The sequence below is a fragment of the Octodon degus genome, unplaced genomic scaffold, assembly GCF_000260255.1.
Source record: "Octodon degus isolate 3935 unplaced genomic scaffold, OctDeg1.0 scaffold00053, whole genome shotgun sequence".
Classification (NCBI taxonomy): Eukaryota; Metazoa; Chordata; class Mammalia; order Rodentia; family Octodontidae; genus Octodon; species Octodon degus.
Window position 1 is genome coordinate 6,679,431 of NW_004524629.1, and position 21,970 is coordinate 6,701,400.

The following is a 21,970-nucleotide window of genomic DNA, read 5'->3' on the forward strand; positions in this document are numbered from 1 at the left end:
AGAAATGCAGAGTATAGTGTTCTTATCCAAATAAGCACTGACTAATCAGACTATCAAAGTGATTTTCTGCTTGGGGAAGGGTGTCATTTTCCTTTTTTTAAAGAGGTGCCTGGGGGCCAGGGAGATGGCTCAGTAGAGCACAAGGGCCTGAGTTCAATCCCTGCTCCTGCCAAAAATAAATAAATAAAGAGTTGCCTGGAGCCAGATGCTTTTCTATCTTTCCCACATCAGAAATATATTTGGTCAACATGAACAGGGGATTAAGGAAGAACTAATCATTTGACTTCTGCTGTTTTACCAAGCAGAAAACATATTATTTTCTACTCTTATCAGTCAGATATTAATCTAATTTAGAAATAAGATCATTAGAACACCTTCTCTCTTTACTCTGTTGACTGTCAGAAGTTTGCAGTTTCTCAAATAATCATTTAGCAAAGAGGCTTTGACTCTGCTAAAACTTCAAGTGACTTTTTAAAATGAGATTATCTCCACTAGCATACTAAGACATAGTGGTGGAGGGAGTACACAACTTTCTTTCACTTACCTGACACTTCACCTTCAAAGCATCTCACAGTTAACTAATTAATGAAGCTTTACTACTGAATAATTTTCACTGCAACAAAGAAAGAGCTGATTCTACCAAAACACAACTCAACTTCAAGGAGCTTATGTTTCAACTTGTTTTTATCCTCTATCAGTAACAGTGAGCAGTGTCAGCAAAACTCCCTCCTTTTAGAGTTCTAAGAGTGCCCCAATTTTTCACCTTTCTTCATCAAACCTCTGCTCATCAGCTATTTTGGATACAGCCTATTATGCAACTGATCCATTGCAATAGAAGCAGCCTCAGTTTCCAAGTTTTTTTAATCCCCCAGGGTAAGCCCTTCAGCATATGGAGCAAGATATTTACTAAGTGGAACATGTCTAGCACATGCAGTTGGTATATTTTAAAATAAACCACAAAAGCAATTTCTTGGGGACCTTACAAAGACCAATCATCTACAGGATTTTTTTTTTGAGGAAAGTGAAACTGAAGGGCGAGAAGTGTTGATGAAAACTGCTCTGAAACGGAAAGCTAAGAAGCTTTGTCTAATACCCTCATTTACATCTACAGCATTTATTTTTGTGACTGTTAAAAAGTTAGTCAGGAAGGCATACAAAGTGTGATTTGCTTTGTCTAAATTTTAAGTTTAAAACTGGGTTATTTCTTCGTGTCGTCAGGAGCTGGTGCATTAAAAGAGGTAACAGATATGAAGAAGACTTTTTTGGGTACGTGCATGTAACCCTCCCAAGCACCCTCTTTCCAGTATCACACGTTTTGGAGAGGATTTCATTGTGTACAATTACTTTGATCACATTCATGTCCCCTATTTCCCGGCTTTATTTTCCTCCTCCTTGATGAGGATTTAATTTAGAAATTCTCATGCGAATGAAGCACTCATATATTTTACAAATACTTGGATTACTGAGTTTATTTAGACTTTATGTAAAATTGGAACAGAAGAAATACGAACAGAACACGTGATTTCTCCTTTTCCATAAAAATTAGTTGCTCCAGATTTGCAAAACGTATTTTAAAAAGTAAAATATGAAGGAAGTTTCCTAAAATTGGTGACAGGAGTGGACGAGGGCCGAGCGCGCGAATTCCTTTTACCATGATGGGCCTTAGGTCAGCGCTTGGGTTTTAGAAAAAGCGTTAGGTGGAAACAGTTCGCTCACGGTGTTGCCCACCACGGCCGTGATCTACACAGGCCCTACAGCTCCTAGAACCACTATACTCAGGGCAGTAGTGGCCTTGGTGCCGGCAAAGCCACGTAAGGATGCCCGGGCGGGAAGAAGGAGAAAGGACTAGACCACAGCGGCGAGATTCGGGAATGGGGAGACTCTTGGGCCTGTCTCTCGCACTCTTAAGCTCCCGATACGGATCACCTTGGGATTCGGCTTCCTTGTGAACCGCTTCCAGCGATTCACTCCCTTGTTCTTCCCTGAGGTGGATCTTTCCTTTGGGGACAGCAGCATTTTCCAGGTTTAAGGCCGGACCGTGGCCAAAGGTGCAACAAACGCTCTTTTGCTCACGCTGCTTCCGGGTCTACTGGAAGTTGTAGTTCCTTTACTCATTGAAGAAGAGCCAGTGTCCTATGCGGTGGAACTACCATTCCCAGAAAGCTTTGCGCAGTCGGAATGCGATCGCTCAGTTACCACGGCAACAACGAAGGACATCCGGCCTTGCTTTCAAAGGACCTTTGCTACTTTTCGGCCCTTGGTGATGACGTACTGCTTCCTGATTGGCTCTGTACCGGAGGCGATGGTTGGGGGGGGTACCAAGAATTCTGTGAACCGGACACGTGGTTTGGAGTTTGGGGGTTTTAAAGCTCAAAAGACTTGGGAGGTTTGCAGGTAAGTTCCTGTTTCTTTGCTGATGTGGGGCTACTAGGCATGAGCAAGTCGAGTCGCGCCTAGGCCCTTCTTGATTGTGCTATACAGTTATATTTCTATTCGCTACATGGTCCTCCTTTGAGTTTCCCTTTAGGTCTTGGCTTCTGCAAATTCAGATATTCCCAAATCATGTGAGTATCGCTGGCATATCTGAGAGCAAAAACCCTCCTTTCGACAGACCTCTGGTTAAGTTCCCAGAGAAGATTTTTTTTTTTTTTTTCTAACCTAACTGGGGTACTTGGGAGGGGAGAATGTTCTTGTGAGCTAGATGCTTAGAGAGGTCTGTGGTCCCGGAGAAAACTTTGAGGTAAACAACTCCAAGCTTATTGGGCTGAACTTAGATGTTGTCGGGAGTTCACGCACGTATATGTGGGTTTATGAAGCAGGATGAAGATTTAGAGCTGATACTTTCAGCTACTTATTGGCTGAATGACCTTAGGAAACTTACTATCAGAGTTAGTTTTATTCATTGACAAATCAACGCAAAACCAACAAATGTAAGTTAAAGTTCATTTGAAATTGCTGGAAAACGAGGTTAGGGAAGCTTGCCTGCAGACGTTGCAGTAATCCTAGGACCTGCACCAGAAAAGGGGGTGGCTAAATAATTTGTGTTACATTCAAACTGGGGCATATCATGGAGTAGTTCTTTTGAAAGGGGTTAAGTTAAGATCCATATCTCTTCTTTACTGGGGCATATCATGGGTTAAGATCCATATCTCTTCTTGGAGGTGGATATCCATTGTGTATTCCTGAGAGAAAAACAAAGTGAACCAGTTTCCATTTTTGTAGAAATAATCTCCCTCCCATAAAAAAGTAACCTCCTCTCCATAAACAAGTATGTTTAAATGTTTGAATGGGTATGAAAAAAATTGTAGAGGCTGGGAGGATGGATTAGAGGCAAAGGAAGGGGAAGGGGAAAAAAGTGCACAAGTAATGCTGTAGCAAAATTGGAAATATGACTCAAATTTGTGTTAGTATTGAAGTTAGTAAGTAAACATTACAAGTGCTTATGGATAAAGTGGGACTTCCAATAAACTACCACCATATTAGACTAATTATACAGCTCCAAAACTAGATTTTATTTATTTTTTTGAGGCAGAGTCTTCTTATGCAATTCAGACTGGCCTTAAACTCATGATGTTTAAGGCTCAAGCTGACCTTTAACTCATTGAGATCTTTCTGCTTCAGCTTTCCAAGACCTGGAATTACAGACATGCACCACCACACCTACCTTGACTTTTTAAATTTAAATCCTAGCACTGCCAATTTCCCTGGTGATTTTATTAGTCTCATTTCTTGATTTATAAAATACAGATAATAATAATTGCATATATGTTGTGCACTTGGTATGAGGGTGAATAGAATTAATTTATAAAGAACAATACTTGATGCCTAGTAAATACCTAATAAATGTTAGTCACTGCTATTGTTCAATAGGAGAAATTAATGTAACTTTATTGTAATCATTGACATTTGGGCCATCTTAATTTGTATTTTCTATTTTTGTTGTGCTTTATTTGGCCTCTTTCTGGTCTTCATTGGATTAATCAGTTTTTTTCTTATTCTTATCAATCTTTTCATAACAGGTTTGGAAATTATTTATTCTGCCAATAACTTAATGGTTACTTCTAAACTTTTAACACATAAATAACAAAGTTTAACATTATTTAGTATCTCTTTTCCCTTACCAAATAATGTAAAACTTGTACGATATATCCCTCTGAATAATCTCATTTTCTACTGTTTTTATGGCTTTAGAATCCATTATTTCTGTGTCATTGTTGAGTCAGCACATACTGTTTAGAAGTCTGTCAGACATTTTTCCATGCATGTATAATTTTTATTTTATTTTATTTTATTTATTTATTTTTTTTCTGGAACTGGCGATTGAACTCAGGTCCTTGCGTTTGCCAGGGAAGCAGTTATTCCACTGAGCCATCCCTGGCCCCCATGGATAATTATTGTAAAGACTATGTGGAAGACATGGGGAGATATGGATGTGTCCTTATAAATATAATTTTCTTTTCACAAAAAAATGTGCTCACACAAGCTTACTTTAGTCTTGTAGCAAAGCTTATACTTCTTTCCATGACAATATGTAGAGAAACCATTCGAGATACGTTTTAAAATCCCCTTTTGCCTGACAGATGAGGGAGTGGGTGGCCCCAGAGCTATTAGGACAGGTGCAGTTTTGCCAGGGGCATAGACAATGTTTATTTTTTCACCATACCCATATATATGTTTTTTCAGTTTTTATTTTTTATTAGTGCATGTCTGCATTACATAATGATGACCTTCCTTGTGGGAGGTTGGGATATATACATGTCATATCTTAATTCCCCTTTTCATCTTGTTTCTCTCTCTGCTCTTTGTCTTGATCATGTTCCAATTTACAGGAGATCTTCCCACTTCCTACTGTCTTTTATTTTGCTTTTACTTATAGCTTGTTTTTCTTTAAGAGAACCCATGTAATATTTAAGCTTGCGTGTCAATTTATTTCACTTCACATTATGGCCTCACATTCATCCATTGTCCCACAGATGACTCAAGTTTATCCTTTTTATGGCAAAGTAGTACTCTTATATATATATACCATACTTTTTAATCCATTCATCAGGTGATGAACATATAGACTGTTTCCAAGATTGTTATAAGGGTGCTACTATAAATATGGGTATACAAGTATCATGGGAATGTGATGTTTTTAACTCTTGATGGAAGATATCTAGAAGGCAAATGGTTGGGTTAAGTAGGATTTCTATTTTTAGCTCTTTGAAGAATCTCTATAATGATTTCCCTAGTATTCTACTAGATTACATTCTTACCAACAATGTAGAGCAATTCCCTCTTCCCCACAGCTTTGCTAGCTAGCATTTGCTATTATTTTGATTTCTTGATGGTAGTTATTCTTTATGGGATAGGATGGAATCTTGGTGTTGTTTTAATTGCATATTTCTAATAACCGGTGATGTTGAGCATTTTTTGAATATGTATTGGTCATTTATACTTTTTCTTCTGAGAAGTGTCTATTTCTGTTATTATTATTTCTGTTACCTGTTTTTTATTGGGTCTTTTATTTTAAGGGGGAGTCTTTAATTTTTTTGATTTCTTCATGTATTCTAGATATTAGTTGGAAACTTTTTTTTTCTGTTTTGTAGATAACTTTTTCACTCTGTTGGTTGTTTCCTTTGCTGTGCAGAAGCTTTTTTTCTTTTTTCTTTTATTTATTTATTTGTGTGTGTGTGTGTGTGTGTGTGTGTGTGTGTATGTGGCCAGCTCAGCCCACCAGGGGGTGGGGCTGGCTGGCATGTGGTGCTGGGGGATTGAATCACGGTCCCTGTGCTTTGCTAATCTTGTTCTAAGTAGGTGCTTTAGACCACTGAGCCATCTCACCAGCCCATCTTTTTTCTTTCTTTCTTTCTTTTTTTTTTTTCCCCAGAACCGGGGATTGAACTCAAGCCCTTGTGTTTGGCAGGCAAGTGCTTATTCTACTGAGCTATCTCCCTGGCCCTTGAGCTATCTCCCCAGCCCTAGAAGCTTTTTAATTTGCTATAATCCCATTGGTAAATTTTTGGTAATATTTTTTGTGCTACTTGGAGTTCTATTCAGTAAGTCTTTGCATATGCCTATATCTTCAAAATTTTCTAGCAGATTGTTAAAGTTTGTGTCTAGATATCCCTCCAAAGCTGCATGCAGCCATGGAGTGGGCTTTTTCAGAGGTGGATGAATCTAGAGTTTGTAGTTGATTTGAGGTACAGTGCTGGGATTAAGGGTGTTGGGATCAGGGGTGGGTGATTTACTGGCTCAGTCCACTGATTGGATTAGCACCACCCTAATCCCAGTAGATTGGATACAATATAAGGGACAGAGGAGGCATGTCTCACTCTGTCCATTGTTGCTTTTGTTGTCTTCTGCTGCCATGAATTTTTGCCCCTCTGCCATATGTCACCCTGCCCTTCCTGGTGATTATGGACTGAAACCCCCATAAACTTCTGCTAAACCTTTGCTCCTTCAATTTTGAGTGGTTTTGTTTGTTTTTTGTATTTAGGACAGGGTGTACAGGGTCCCATAGGTCTGCATAGATCGGACGCATAGTGATCCTCCTGTTCACAGCCTCCCAAGTGCTGGGATTACAGGCTTGTGCCACCAAGCCCAGTCTCAATTGCTGTCTCAGTGCGCCCCAGGGGTGGGGCCGGCACTGCAGACAAGCCTGGGGATTGAACTCCCAGCTCCTGTGTGTAAGCAGACACTTTAATCTGTTGAGCTATTTGCCAGCCCAGTGCTATGTATTTTGTCTCAGCACTGAGAAATGTAACTGAGACACAGATTAAATAAATGCTTTTTTGTTTTTCTTTCAATTAATGATTTGGTACAGAGTCTCATTACACAGCTTGAACTTGTAGTGATTCTCCTGTTTTTGGCTTCCCCAGGGCTGGGATTACAGGTGTGTGTCACCACACCCGGACTCCACTCAGTGTGCCCTGGGGGTGGGACTGGAGATGGAGCCCTTGTCCCTGCACTTGCCAAAGCAGGTGCTTAGTCCACTGTCGCCAGCATAAATAAATATTTATGTTTAAATACTTAGCTCTTTGATTCATTTTGACTTTAGTATATTGTAAGATACGTGATTCTAGATTCAGTCTTTTGTACTTGGATATCCAAGCTTTCCAGTGCCGTTTATTGAAGAGACTGTCTTTCCTCCTGTGGATGTTCTTTGGCCCTTTGTCAAAGAACAATAGCTGAATATGCCTGAGGTTGTTTCTTCATCCTCTGTTCTGTTCTGTTGAACCATGTCTGTTTGGAATGGCAGTACCATACTGTTTTATCACAGTAGCTTTGTAGTGTAGCTTGAGATCTGAGATTGTGATACCTCCCACTTTATTCTTGTTTCCTAGGATGGCTTTTGCTATTCTGGGTCTCCTCTGGCTCCATATAAATTTTAGGATTGGTTTCTCTAGATCTGAAAGAAATACTGTCTATGTTTTGATTAGAATTATATTAATGCTGTATATCAGTTTTGGAAGTATGGTCCTTTTGACCAATATTAGCTCTGTTTATCCAGAGGGTGGCTTTCCATTTTCTGATGTCCTGATGATCTTCTTTTTTCAGAGTACTGTAGTTTTAATTGTAGATCTTCTATATAGAGGAAAGTTTTTAGAGGAAATTTTGACTTCTTCCTTTACTGGACATGTGCTTTTTATTTCCTTCTCCTGTCTGCATATTTTAAAGATTGTTGAACAGGAGTCATAACAGTGGACATTCTTATCCTGTTCTGAGGTTTCAGTTTTTGAAACTGAAATGTTTGAGGTTTTTCATGATGTTGGCAATAGGTTTGTCATAAATGTTTTTTATCAGATTGAGTTAAAGTCTTCTATACCTATTCTCTTCAGAGCTTTTATTGTGAATAGAGATTGGATTTCATCAGATGTCTTCTCTGTGCCTGTTCAGATGATCATTTTTGTCCTTCTGTTTATGTGATGTGTTACATTTATTGATTTGAATGTGTTAAACTATCCTTGTTTCCTTGGGATGAAGCTTAATTGGCTATGATGTATGATCTTTTTGATGATATGTTACATTATATTTGCTTGTATCTTGGTGATGATTTTTACATCTAAATTCCTTAAACAGACTGGCTTGTAGTCTCTTCTTGATTGGATACTTGTGTAGTTTTGAAATGAGAGTAATGGTAGCTACCAGGAATGACTTTGGGACTACTTACTCCTTTGCTTTTTTGAAGAGTTTTTAGAGTATTGACATTAGATCTTCCCTGAAGTTCTTGTAGAGTTTGACAATGAAACCATCAGAGGGGCTGGGGAGATAGCTCAGTAGAATAAGCAGTTCCCTGGCACGTGCAAGGTTGTGAGCTCAATCCCCAGTACCACAAGAGAAAAAAAACCTAAACTGAAAAAACAACAACAACAACAAAAAAAAAAACCAACCTTGCATTTTGGGACCGGAAAGATAGCTCAGTAGAATAAAAGGGCCTAAGTTCAATCCCCGTTCTGCAAGAAAAAAAGAAAAGAAAAGAAACCATCAAGATTGGACATTTCTTAGCTGATAGAGTCTGTATCACTACCTCAGTTTCACTGCCTGTTGGATCATTCAGTGTTTTTATATCTTCTTGGTTCAGTTTTGGTTATTGGTTGTATTTAGGAATCTATCCCTATCTGTTGAAATCTCCAATTTATTGATGTAGATGTTTGCAAAATAGTTGCAAACATTTCTAATTACATTTAATTGGTCTTTTGTTTTTTTTTGAGGGGAGGATTAACTATTTGGTTTATTCGTCTGAAGAATCAGCTCTTCAATTTTTTTTTTTTTTTTTTTTTTGTGGTCTCAACTTCATTGATTTCTGGTATGGTCCTTATAATTTCCTCCCTTGTACTACATTTGGATTTGGAATATTCTTGCTTTTTTAGGACCTTTAGATGCCTCATTATTTATTTGGGCTTGCTCTGTTTTTCTGAAAGGGAATCTTTTTTTAGCACTCTATGTTTTTATAAAAGACATATGTACAGCCTTCCATTTGTCCATGCATGTTAATGATCTTTTTGTTAAGACTTTCCCAGGAACTCCATCTATAGAAGTGAACTGAAAAACACAATAACAGAAATATAGATACAAAAATAAAGTAATAACAAAGGCAAATAAAATCCAGTTGGTAGTTTAAAGACCATTAGTCTATTTCTTGACCTTTGCTTGGATTCATTATAACATTCCCAAAAGTGCTTTGAAAAACATATACAAGAATATTTGTGTGTATGTATGTGTCCACAGATGTATATTTCACTTTGTAGTAAAAACTTGTATTTGAAAAGAAAGTGCAACTATAAAAATGCTTAATCTTGGGCATGGTGGCACCTACTTGTAATCCATTACAGCATTCTGGGAAGCTGAGAGGAGGACTGCAAACTCAGCCTGGACAATTTAGGGACTTAGCAAGACCCTTTCTCGAAATAAAAGTTGAAAACCTTGGGGGTGTAGTTTAATGTGTAGGCCCTGTTTTCAATCCCTAGTACTAAAGAAAAAATTTATCATCTGTTGTATTGAGCAGTGAATGAAGAAAGGAAGGACTGGTTCTTGTAGCTCTGAATAAAATTTTATTTTATAGTTTTAAATGCTAATGTCCAGCTGAAGCACATACTCTTTTTTTTTTAAAGCACATACTCTTATATAGTCGTTAGGTTTTTTTTAATATTTGCTGATAATAGTAGTTTATTATAATACTTTTTCTTACCCAGTCTTCTGCTGCTGCCTGATTATTTTTTCCTTCACCAGTATGTTGAATTACCACAATTAGGGTACAGTTTTTAAGAAGTCCCACACAGCAGGATGTGAGCACACAGCATGAAACACTTGTACTGTGGAAAGAACACAAGTAATTATTTTTGTGTAGCTTACCTGTTGGGTTCAGTAACCTAAGCTAAGGATTTCAAGTTTGATCTTTAAAGTTACAGGTATTAAATTTTTGGAATTAAAGCCTTATATTGTGCAAGAACTGTGAGAGTTTATGTATTGAATGTCTGTCGAAAGCTGTGTGCATTCAGAAGTGGTACTTTTGGAAGGTGATTGTCCTGAGGACATTGTGTTCAGCATGAGTCTGTTCACTGGTGCTTTCTTCACTGAATGTGCCATTAGGAGGTGAGGGTTGATCTGGGAGGATGTATCTCCCACCGTGGTACCTCCCTTTCCTCTCCTGGCTTCCATGCATTGAGCTTCTTTCTACCATGACTTACTTCCACCAGGCTGTTCTGTGTTAAAGCCAGCTGAGTATGGACTCAGCCATGAGCCAAAATATACTTGCAGGGGTGGGCATTGGGTGTTCTGTCCCAGTAAGGAGGAAAGTGCCCATGACAAGAGTGCATCTCTGTGGTCCATGAAAAAATGGATACCAAGGCAGGTGTGGTGGCACACACCTGTAATCCCAGCAGCTGTGTGCCACCTGGGGTAGTGGAGGCCAGAGGATTGCTGGGAGTTCGAGGCCAGCCTGTACTACAGAGTGAGAACTTGTTTCGAAATAAAACAAAAAACAAATTCCAGGTGTCTACTTGAGGAAGAAAAGACCTGTTAGGACAGGCTTTGAGTTAAGAAAAAAGGATGCTCTTTCTTCAGTTGACAAAAGTGTGGAAAGGGAAGACAAGTGAAAATGCCTTCAAGACTGAGGGATGGTAGATGACACTTGAGGCTCTTCTCTGAAGAGATGAAGCATTCAGAACTGAGAGGTCCCCAAGGGAAAGATGAGTCTTGGGAGCCAAGAGACTTGGGTTCCAGGTCGAGCTACCATACACTCTTGGAGAGTCCCTGTGTCCAACTTTAAAGAAGCAGAGTATGGCTGTATATAGAAAACCCATAAGTTTCCTTTATCTGTATAATTGTTAGCTACTCTCCTGATTCCGTGTACACATAACATTATAGTTGGCCTCTCAGATAGTATACAACAGGCAAGAACACACTTTTTTTGTTGTTGTTCTCAGAATAAACAATCTGCTTTTCTTGTTTAGTTTCTAAGGTTGGTCTTATAGGAGCCTGTCCCTAAATGATGGATCTGGGCCAGGTGTGTGGACAAGGTTAGGTTCATAACTTGCCAGGCAGACCACATCCCAGGCTGGTGGCTGACTCACTAAGCAGGGAAGCCTGTGAGGCCTTTGAGGAAACAGGAGGCACTAGCCCTTCTTTGAGCAGCGGTGCCATTCCATTGGTGCAGGTAAAACAGCTTGCTGTTTCCTTTTTATGACATTTCACAGTTCTTGTAGGGAAGACAAAGGTATTACAGATTTCATGTACCATTTTGAAAAATCATCTTTGTCTTAGAGTAGTCACAGTACTTGGTAGGAGGCTTTGAAAAAGCCAGAATGTCTTGTATATGTTAGATTTATGCTTACTCAAAAGATATAATATGAAGCGCACAAGTGGGCCTTTTGGTTGAATACCTATCATCCATGTCTAATCTGCAGCCCATCTTTTTACTTTTTTTTTGTACTGGGGATTGCACACTCAGGACCTTGCAATTGATAGGCAGGCACTTAAATCTCTGAGCTATGTACCCAGCCCCTATTTTCCTCTTTTTAAAAAATGTTATAAGGAATGTAAAACATAAAGGAAAGTTTGTCACTTCAGTACATTAACTATGCTGTATAATTCACATGTGGCCTAAGACTGTAATTTTGCTACCAAATGATTGCAGAACTTTGTTGGTTTAAAATATAAAATATATTTTTAACATGTGAAATGAATAGTATTAGGTTAAATAAGAACTATGAGTCTTGTATTTTCTAGATTGCATTCTTACTCGCCTATAACAGTATTTGTATAATTTGGGGAAGTAAACTTTCTTTTCTTAACAATTCTAATATGTATAAACAAGGTTTTTTAGAAAAAGAGCTTTTATACTATCCATTGTAAAACAACTTTTTCTCTTAATAGTCTCTATTTACATGGGTTCCAATGACAATTATTTTTATGTTTCTATATTTATGGTAACTTTAGGGACGTGATAGACTTTCCTTAAAAATTCCTTAATTTAAAGGGAACCCTTATATTTCCTTAAAAATTATACTAATTTTTATAATTTTTAACATGAGTCTCCTTTTGGGCCATATAAAAAGTAGTTGTTCTTCTTATATCTTACGATTCTGATTACTATAATGACTGTCTTACTTAAATATAAACATTTATGTCTTCTAAGAATTAACATTTGCTTTCTTAAATATCTTTAGCTAATGGTAGTTAGTGCTTATGTATTAGAAAGTTTTCCATTGCTATGACAAAATAGCTGATTTAGTTAATTTATACAGAGGAAAGATTTATTTTGGCTCATGGTTTCAGTCCTTGGTTTCTTGGCCCCCTCACCTTGGGCCTGTGGTGAGACAGAATGTCATAGAGAGCAATACATGGTAGAGCAAAACTGCTCACCTTATGTCAGCCAGGAAGCAAGGAGAGAAGAAAAGGATCAGTGTTCTGATGTACCCGTCAGGGGCACACCCTCAATGACGACTTCCTGCAACTAGGACCTTCCTGCTAGAGTTTGCACCACCTGCCAATAGCACCAGCATCAGGGGCCAGACCTTCAGCACATAAGCCTTTGGGGGGATGGCCCATGTCCAATCTATTGTATTACAGCTTAGGGTTTTGGTTTTTATTTAACAGCCTCTTGAACAACAAATGGCTTTCAAAGTAATGTATGAGTAGGCACTAAGGTTGGATCACAGATAGCTATGATAATTTATCTACTACTGAAATTGGCCTGACCTCATTAGTAAGAATTCCAGAAGGTGTGATACCTATGCCATGTATTGTTATTCATTTTTGTCACTTAATAATTATTTGGAGAAATAAAGCCGTAAGTTTGGTGGAAAATTGTTTAGATTATTATAAAAAGTACATTATAAACTCTTTGTGAAATGTTGATTCTGTCCAGAGACATTTTACAAATGATCTGTCATGACTACTTATCAAGTTCTACATTACATTTTAAAAGGTAAACTAGGATTTTGCCACACTGAATACTAGTTTCTCAACTGTGTTTGGGTACTATATGACAACTAATGGAATGTATTCCTCCCTTGGAGATAATTTCTATTATCTTGCAAGTACCACAGTGCTATTTGGAAATCTATTCACTAAATAACATTAGTAGGGGAAAAATGCTATATTAATATTCTTCCAAATTGGAGAGAGCAAAAAGTAGTTCAGATTGGTACCTGTAACAGTACAACCCTTTCTCTGCACACTTTTTCAAGACTCACAGTGAACATGGTGTCACGGCATTCTTTTCAATCAGCAAAAACCACACCTCGGATAAACCTCACTGGCTGTGATACTGCCACTGCACAAAGCTTGGCATTCTTTTCATCCTTCTAATAGTTTGATTTTCATCAGCTCAGATATACATTCCATGACTAAATCTAAAAGTAATTGAAGTCTTGGGAAAGGTATCTTAGTCTCTCTGTGTGTTTTTCTGTTCTCCTCCTCCTGGCTAACAGCCTACCCGTGATAGTGGAAATAATAATTAACAAGCTATCATTCAGTGATCTGTAAGTTGCTTTCTTTGCAAAACCCTTAGCTTTTGGATGTTGTAAATCTCCTTTTAAATTTAATATTCTGTTCTTGTCAGGCCTTAGAGGAATACCTAAGGATGAAGCTGAATCTTACCAAGGTAGTTAATGGCTGCCGTCTAGGAAAAATACAAAATCTGGGCAAGACAGGAGACCACACCATGGACATTCCAGGCTGCCTTCTATACACCAAGACAGGCTCTGCCCCTCATCTCACCCATCACACTCTGCATGATATCCATGGGGTTCCTGCCATGGCCCAGCTTACACTCTCATCCCTGTAAGTATGAGACCCAGTCATTCAAGCATTGACTCTAGTGCAGCTTAGATACCTTAGTTGTGTTCACGAGAAGGAAAGATTTCTTTTGCTCATAGGTGTAATTTGTAGATTTTCAGAATAAAATCGTAAGACAGGTATCAGATATTACGCGAACTTTGGCCTTAATCCTACCACAGGTTAAACTTCTAGCATACCTTTGCTTTACCTTTTCTCCAAACTTGTAGCTCCATACACCATCCTAGTTCTACACCCTGAGATGCCAAGGCAGGGAGTGTTCTTTGAGAGCTAAACTTGGAGTTCGGGGGCTTCCTCATGCCCCAGCCTCACAGTTACTCAGCCTCTACTCTATGAGAGCAGTACTGATAGGGTCACATCATTTTCAGTAATATACAAGTTTATCTTTATACTAAATTGAAGCACCTGCTACCTAATGAAAAACCTTCAATATTGTGTTAATAACTAATTTGAAAGTGGCAAGAAAAGGAAAAAAATCCAAATACTCTGAAGCAATTTCTGTTCTTGCAGAACCACTTACAAATCAAAAACTCTGATTTTGGCTAATGAAGCCAGCCTAGTTAGTTGGCTCTCTTGAGTAGGGTGTACTTTGTTTCACAAGACATTTACTGTCCCAGAGCATATTTGGGTGAGGCACAAAGGGCTTATGTGGTACATAGTATCTGTAGAATGATTCATTATTGTGTCACATATTTCTTTGTCTTACTTACAGAGCAGAGCATCATGAGGTCTTGGCAGAATATAAGAAAGGAGTTGGAAACTTTATAGGTAAGGATTGATTAAGTTATTGTGTGTGCTTTGTGATGTGGGAGCACCCATGGTGGTAGACAGGTGTGGGGCAGACTCTCCTGGCACCAAACAGAGGCCAGAGGTGAGTACTTGAGTATGCATGAGATCTGGAGCAGTGTGTTATGTCTGAGCACAGAAGAGGATGCAGAGTTTATTCACAGCTATATTCTGATATGTTAGTGTCTTCTGTTCCAGAGGGAGGATTTTATGTGCAAATATATGTGTCCATTTACTTACAACAAAAGCTTAGTGATGAAGCTAGACAACCAGTTCTTCGGTGGGTCACTTTCTCTGAAAACTCTTTCCTAATACCTAGGACTCCCTGTAGTGCATGAAAATCCTGTTTCCGATGGTTATTCAGTCTTCTGCTTCTGAAGGAAATTGCATGATGACTTGTTGGTTCAGTAAAGGAATTTATATAATCATTCTTCTTGATTTGAGGCCAATTGTAATCACCAGCTTTAAAGTATGCAAGCATATAATTATATGAAAATAGCTAATATAAGCTATTTAGAGATAATTGTAATAACTGAAATTGTGGAAAATAAGGTGGAGAACTGCCGAAGTTTTTAACTTGGTTGTTTATTTTTGTCTTATGGAAAATGTGAGCTAGCCTGACATTTACACACATATGGTTTACTAATCATTTTTTTGAGTTTTAAAAAATGACTGTCTTTTTCATTAAGAGCCTAAAGAAACTGTCATCTTGAGTCAATAAGACATTGAGAAGGAGATCTATTTCCAGTATCCTATAGCTTCTTATAATTCTGCCCCAGGAGCTCATAAATATTATTATTGACATTATCATTTCACTTTTCCTTGTAGCTAGTTGCTTTTGGATAGTTCCTAGGATGAATATACTTGGTATTAAATTCTCTGTACCAGCTGATGAGATAGCTCAGTGGTCTAAAGTGCCTGCTTAGGCAAGCCTTAGCAGGCACAGGGGACCACGGTTTGATCCCCAGCACCATGTGCCATGCCAGCCCCGCCCTAAGGGCAGGCTGAGCCAGCCAACCCCCCCCAAAAAAAACCACACCCTAAATTCTCTGTACCAAATCAAATGAGAGCAACATGTCACTAAATATTTTCATTTTACCTCATATTGTAAAATACTTTTCCTTTGCAGGAGCTCATTGCATCATTAGCCATGGATGTCTATATTTAAATTTTTCTTTTAGATTAATTTTCAAAGCAGTGTTTAGGCCTCCCCTAACTTTTTTTTTCAACCCCCTGTGGTACTGGGGATTGAACTCAGGACCTTGCACTTGCCAGGCAGGTGCTTCTGCCACTGAGCTGTATCTTCAGCCCCAGGTACCAACTGTTTAGAGAACTGTCCACCATAGTACATGGTAAAGCTACTTCCGATTATGGCTCAGTGCAATTATTGGTGGAAGCGCTTTCAGTAGTTCTTTCGTGTTTACACAGGCATGCCGGAAATGCTTGTATACTGCTCCCTGCATGATCCAGTTAGCCCCTGCCCAGCTGGTTATGTCACAAATAAGGTATGTTCTCAGAAAGGCCTCCAAGGCTATAGAGTTAACCTCTTTTGTTGTTGTTATTGTTATTGTATTTTGTGCAGGGTCTCACTACACTGCTCTGACTCATAGTGAGCCTCCTCTTTCAGCCTTCTCAGCTCTGGGAATACAGGTGCATGCCATCGTGCCTAAACTTGGCTGTGCACCCAGGGGCGGGGCCAACGTGACGTATGGTGCCAGGGACTGAAACCCAGCCTCTGCGCTTGCCTAAACAGGCACTTAGTCTGCTGAGTTATCTCGCCGGCCCTTAGTCAGCCTCTCTTGTATGTCTCAGATGCTAGAATCTTTTTGTCTGGGACAATTTCTTTATGCTTTCTACCTATTTTGATAATTTTAACAGGATGGAATGGTTTATAAGAATGACTATGGTTGCCTAAGGTTGTGTTAAGGTGAATAATTTAGTCCAAATGTTTTTTTAATCACAAAAAGTTACAGATGGAGAAGGTCAAGCAGATGCCAAAAAAAGAAATTGCTATGATGGGAGAAAACAGTAATCATTGATACCATGCTTTATTTGCAGTTTTAACAACTTTAGGGAGCGTAGGAAAGTTGCTGATGAGTGTTATCACATGTAACACTATATATAGTAAGACCTCAGTATAATACTGCTTGCTGGTAGAACAGAATTGAAAAAGCTGGGTCTGCAGCAAGAAAATTTAGCTAGTGCAGAGCTGTATCAAAAGGGCTTCATTAAGAGTTTTTGTTCAGGCAAGACCTCGCTTTGTACTGCTGCTCTACAAATGCTCCATTTTCTGATCCCCACGTCAATAATCTCTTAATTATGCTTTTTACTATATCAAGTCCAGTATGGTGGCACACACCTGTAATCCCTGTGTTCTAGGAGGCTGAAGCAAGAGGATTGCAAGTTGAAGCTCATCCTGGGCAATTTATAGACTTTGTGAGACCATGACTCAAGAAAAGGTCTGAGAATATAGCTCAGTGCAGAGGGCCTGGAGTCAGTCTCCAGTATGCAAAAAACAAAACAAAAAACATCACCTACAACAAAAACACTATTTTCAGTTATTTTGTTTTGTTTTATTTTGTAACTTGAATTCAAGAGAAAATATTCTGACCACAGTTATTCACTCCATTTGACAGAGTATTCATTTAAACAGTGTTCTTTTGCCTTACTGTAGACTAGAAAGACTGTATGTGTCCTCTTCATATGTGTTCTTAGTCATATCTTCAAAGATCAGATAGTGTAGAGTTAAGAGCAGCCAAAGATGGAAAATTGATGTTTTCTTTACTGTTCTCATTGCTGAGACAAAATACCTGACACAAAGTTGATAGAAGAAAGGTCTTAGAGGTTTCAGTTCATAGTTGGCTGGCTCCAAGGCCGGGTGGCATAGTAGAGGAGAAACAGTTCATGGCAGGCAGAAGGCAGCAAAGTAGTGGAGAGCAAGCAACAACGGCAGCCCTCTTTCTGTCCATTATATTCTATCATAAGGGTGTGTGGCATCCATCTCTAGGGAGAGACACCCTTAATCCCAGCATTGCACACTCTAGATACAGGCACCACCCAAAAGCTCCACCTATACTGCATGACATTTTGGGGGACATGTAGACACCAGTCCTAACATTATATAACTTTTCTTGAATTTTGGGATTGATGGCTTTGCATATGCTTCCGTATCTAGCCAGTAAATGCTTATTATTATTGTTAATGTTTGGGGACCTAGACTGTGCTTTTGTGATACAGATATGAATTGTGATAGTCTAATTAGATAACTATAAAATGCTATAAGTGTCAAAGAATAAGTACAAATTGCTGTAGGAGTTTAGAAGAGCAAGTAATTGATTATGCCTGAGAAAGTTTGTGAGAAGACAGGAAAGTAGATGATATTTAAACGAAGTTTCTTAAAGAGTGCATAGTATTTGGCCAGGCAAAAAAGTAAAAGGGCGTTTCAGTGAAAAGAGAGAATGTGATCAAAGACAGAGAAGAGTCAAAAATCTGTGGTTTATCCAGGCCAGAAAGAGTGGGGTCGAGGAGGAAGATAGGAGAAGGAACAATAGGAGATTGTGCTAGAAAAGCATGACAGAATTCTTTGAGGGCCAGTTCAGAAGTCCACTGATGGACTCTGGGAGCTGTTAGTTCCCTCGAGAATTTTTAATATAGTATAATTCTTTCCCCTACTGTGTCTGGGTTATGGAATCAACATCTCTTCAGTTGTAATGAATTGTGCTTTATCATTTTATTGTGTTCTTTTGATTTGTGTTTACTCTTGCTAATTCCTCACTGTCTTGCTCCATGGCAGTCTGCATCTGTATGGGGTGGTGGAGGAAGAGTAGAAATGACAGTTTCCAAGTTCATGGCAATTCAGCAGGCCCTTCAGCCAGACTGGTTCCAGTGCCTCTCAGATGGAGAGGCATCTTGTGAGGAAGGAACTTCCATAAAAAGAGCCAGAAAGTCCGTAGACCGATCACTTCTGTTTCTGGACAGCTGTCTGCGGATACAAGAAGAGTCAAAGGTAAGGCTTTCCCACTGACCACTCCTTCCTTCGGAAGTTTGACATTCCTCCCATCCCTTGATACCACCTTTACAGTCCTCTTCACACTTCCCTTGCTTCTTGGTCTGAATTATTTGCTCCTCTTTTTTTTCCCCAAACTCTTAAGTATTATTCTCTAATATTTTATTTTAGGCTCTATCACACTCTGTATGTTGTCCCCAATTAGTCACCCCTTATTTTTAACTGCTGCTTAATTCTAAAGTTGTATATACTATCACGATCGTTCTACTGAGCTTCACAATTACATACTAGCTAGATTATATCACTAAACTGTCCACAAAACTCGGAGGTAACTGGTCTCTTGTCTCATCTCCTCAAAGCTGTTCTTCCCTGTGCTCTTCCTCAGTACTTTATCTCAGTTCATGGCATCCCCCAAGTTCTTCAGTCTGAAAATTTAAGCTTTTCAAGATCCTTTTCTTTCTTATGAATATTTAATATCCAAGTGTTCCTTGAGCCTGTCACCCCAAGTTTGTCTAGAATTAGCTTCTTCCTTACCTTTCCTGTTTCCACCATAAGCCATGACCTCATTATCTGTGTTGACCAGTGTTGACCTTGAATTGTTTTTTCGACATCCATTTTCATTTCTGCCCAAGCCATCTTCAGCCCTGTTTTCCAGGAAATCTTTGTAACGCACAAATATGAGTCCATTGCTCATTATCCTGTAAGAATTTGACTCCACTTCAACTTTACATGACATGGGCAGTCAGCTGGGATCTGACTACTACTTTAGCTCATTATGGGCTGCTTTTGCCTATGGCCTACACTCTGGCCCTCCTGAGTTATTTTTAGTTCCTTGAGGCATTTGCCTTTTTCTTTTTGGGGCTCCTGTCCACAGACCTTCTGAACTATTTTTTATTGTTTTAAATCCAGCTATATTCCTCCTCTTGCTTCAGTCTGGTTCATTCTATTCATTTTCCTGGAAGACCGGTCCCTGCAACTTCCAGAAGTTTTATTCATCCTTTGCTATCCCTTTAATTTGTATGTAGCTATATTATTGCATCAATCACATTGTGTTGCAGTGATTTCCATACACATTGTCTTTATGAAGCTGTCTCTTCCTTAAGCTCAGTTTCTGTATGTCATTTGTATGTCTTTACCATGACAGTAAACCCTCAGTAAACATTTGTTGATGGAGAATGTTTATATGGGGTTGAGGAGTGTCAACCTAGAGCTAAATAAGGAAACCTGAGAGCGGAGTTATTGAAGTGGAAAAAGGATGCATTTATGAGGAGAAAGCAGAAGAGGTAAGGGCACAAAAGGTACTGATCAGTGCAGAGAACATTGGTATTTGAGATAATTTACGTGGAGTAATCCTGACAGTGGTTGGGTTCCACAGTGGCAAAGCATTCAGGAACATTCTTATTTTGAGTCTGTCTGAAAATAAAAATGTAATTTGGCTAATAAGCTTAGTATATATTTGCAATAATTAGAGGAAACTTAGTTACCATTCTGCATAAAATTCAGAATATCTGCAATAGAAGTCCACCATGGGGACCTTGCTAAGGGCTGGACAGTTAGTCTTGGCTTGCTAATGGTTGTTCTGATCCAGTAATTATTTTTGTATGACCAGTGACTTTTGGATAAAGAGACAATAGGGAAAGCAGTGTGACAAAGTTGATCATTAGAAAAGGAAGATAAGCCTCAAATCTCTCATCTGTGTTGTTGTAATCACTTCTGCGCATTAATCCAACGAAAGGGGTCCTCTGCATCCCTTATGCTCACACTGTTGTCTTGATATGACTATTATTAGTATCTCTCTTTGTATAATATTAAGTATAACATTTTAGACAACATTAATATGATCATATTTCTTATATCCATGAAAGTGAATTTCCCAAATAGTGCTGTGATAGTTGTACGAAGGGGCAGGCCTGTGTAATTGTCTCCATATATTCCAATATATATCTTTTCCTTTTTCTGTGACTACTTTTCTCACTTTATTTGCTGGATATTCTTACTTTGAATGCTCTTTAATATTGAAGCCCCAAGAGCCTGCGATATAGCTCAGCAGCATAAGCACCTGTCTGGCAAGCACAAGGTAATGAGTTTGATCCCTATTTTCTTTTGTACCAAAAAATAAAAAAATTGAAGCTCCACAAGGTTCAGTTTTTGACTTCCTTTTCTTTCTACATGAATTCCCTAGTTCAGAAATAGCAAATAGATTGTATCCAAGGTGCTTAGAGTCCTATCTAGGCTCTATTAGCCTTGTCTGCCATGGAAGCAGGAGGTGGCGTTTTGCCAAGTGTCTACAGCTCTAGCCTAAGCCATTTCATTTGTATCAGTATATCCATATCTTAAGCTTCATGTATTCAGTGATTGAATTAAAACTGTCATTTGTTCATCCCACTGATACCTCAGAGTTAGCACACATAAAACAGAATAATCACAGTGCTTCATCTTCTTCTGTTTTTCTAGGATTATTTCCTGTCTTTGTTCATAATACAATCTCCCTGGTTTTCCAAAACAGAGACCAGTGTTCATTCTAGAATTAATATTCATCCTCCACTGAGAGGGCCAGTCTGTCAAGTTGTATTGACCCTACCTGCTGATACGTCACACTTTATCTCTCGACTTTATCCCACTGCTACTTCCTTAGTCCAAGCCATGTCTTCTTAGTAAAGTTGTATCCTACTTTACCCTTAAATTATTCACTGTACTGCAATAAAATTTTTTTTCCATATAAATAGTCTGATTGTGTTCCTCTTCTTTAAATGGAAGAAATTCCATCTTCACAGTATTTCAGATTTCCTCACCATCTCTCTTTCTCCAGACAGCCACTGCTCATTTGTGTATGTTTGTAGGAGCTTTATTTTTTGCAGTTATATACATATAGTTATTACATACATATGTGTTCATAAATACGAACATATGTTCAGGAATTTGCTTATTTTTTTTATTAACAATGTCCTGAGACTTTCCCTGTGAATGTACAAATTATTATATCTACTGCATTCTTTTTAAAATAGCTGCATAAATTGGTCAGGCAATGGCTGTGACTCATCCACATGGCTGACACTGACAAAAGATTGACAAACTGCTGTACAGGGCTTCAGTATAAATCCTGAGGGGATTTGACTCACTTTGTCAGATACACAAGTTACATTTTCATTATATAGGCCTTGCTTTATCTTGGTCGTAACCATCCAGCAGAAAACTGTAAAACCAAGGTATAAAATGTAAAGCCATATTAATATGCTGAGCTGTAAAAGGCTCAAGTCAGCTTCTGACATTGCTAGTCCTACGGATAACCCACTACTATTATAGACTACTGGACTGCATTGGATTACTTTGCTGAATTCATGCACCTACAATATATGAATGGCAATGGAATACACATCTCTGACAAAAGTAAAC

The 21,970-nt window shown here is 38.6% G+C and overlaps 2 protein-coding genes and 1 pseudogene across 7 annotated transcripts in view; 1 reads left to right on the forward strand and 2 right to left on the reverse strand.

The window, feature by feature from the left end:
- The window catches only part of Ccdc191 (coiled-coil domain containing 191), a 109,132-nt gene extending 107,064 nt beyond the window's left edge, over positions 1-2,068 (reverse strand). For all 4 annotated transcript variants that reach the window (XM_023717607.1, XM_023717609.1, XM_023717608.1 and 1 more), the window contains exon 1: positions 1,927-2,068. In XM_023717607.1, coding sequence (XP_023573375.1) covers positions 1,927-2,016 — 90 coding nt within the window. In that variant the 5' untranslated portion in view covers positions 2,017-2,068. The remainder of the gene's footprint in view (positions 1-1,926) is intronic.
- A 244-nt stretch (positions 2,069-2,312) lies between these two features.
- The window catches only part of Qtrt2 (queuine tRNA-ribosyltransferase accessory subunit 2), a 47,045-nt gene continuing 27,387 nt past the window's right edge, over positions 2,313-21,970 (forward strand). The window contains exons 1-5 of one of the 3 annotated variants that reach the window (XM_023717625.1): positions 2,313-2,394; positions 13,550-13,770; positions 14,498-14,553; positions 16,000-16,076; positions 18,365-18,577. In XM_023717625.1, the coding sequence (XP_023573393.1) occupies positions 13,571-13,770; positions 14,498-14,553; positions 16,000-16,076; positions 18,365-18,577 (546 nt within the window). In that variant the 5' untranslated portion in view covers positions 2,313-2,394; positions 13,550-13,570. Of the gene's footprint in view, positions 2,395-13,549; positions 13,771-14,497; positions 14,554-15,980; positions 16,077-18,364; positions 18,578-21,970 lie in introns of all 3 variants that reach the window. The other 2 variants (XM_023717627.1, XM_023717626.1) reach the window with 2 other exon arrangements.
- Positions 13,084-13,273, reverse strand: LOC111817281 (annotated as a pseudogene).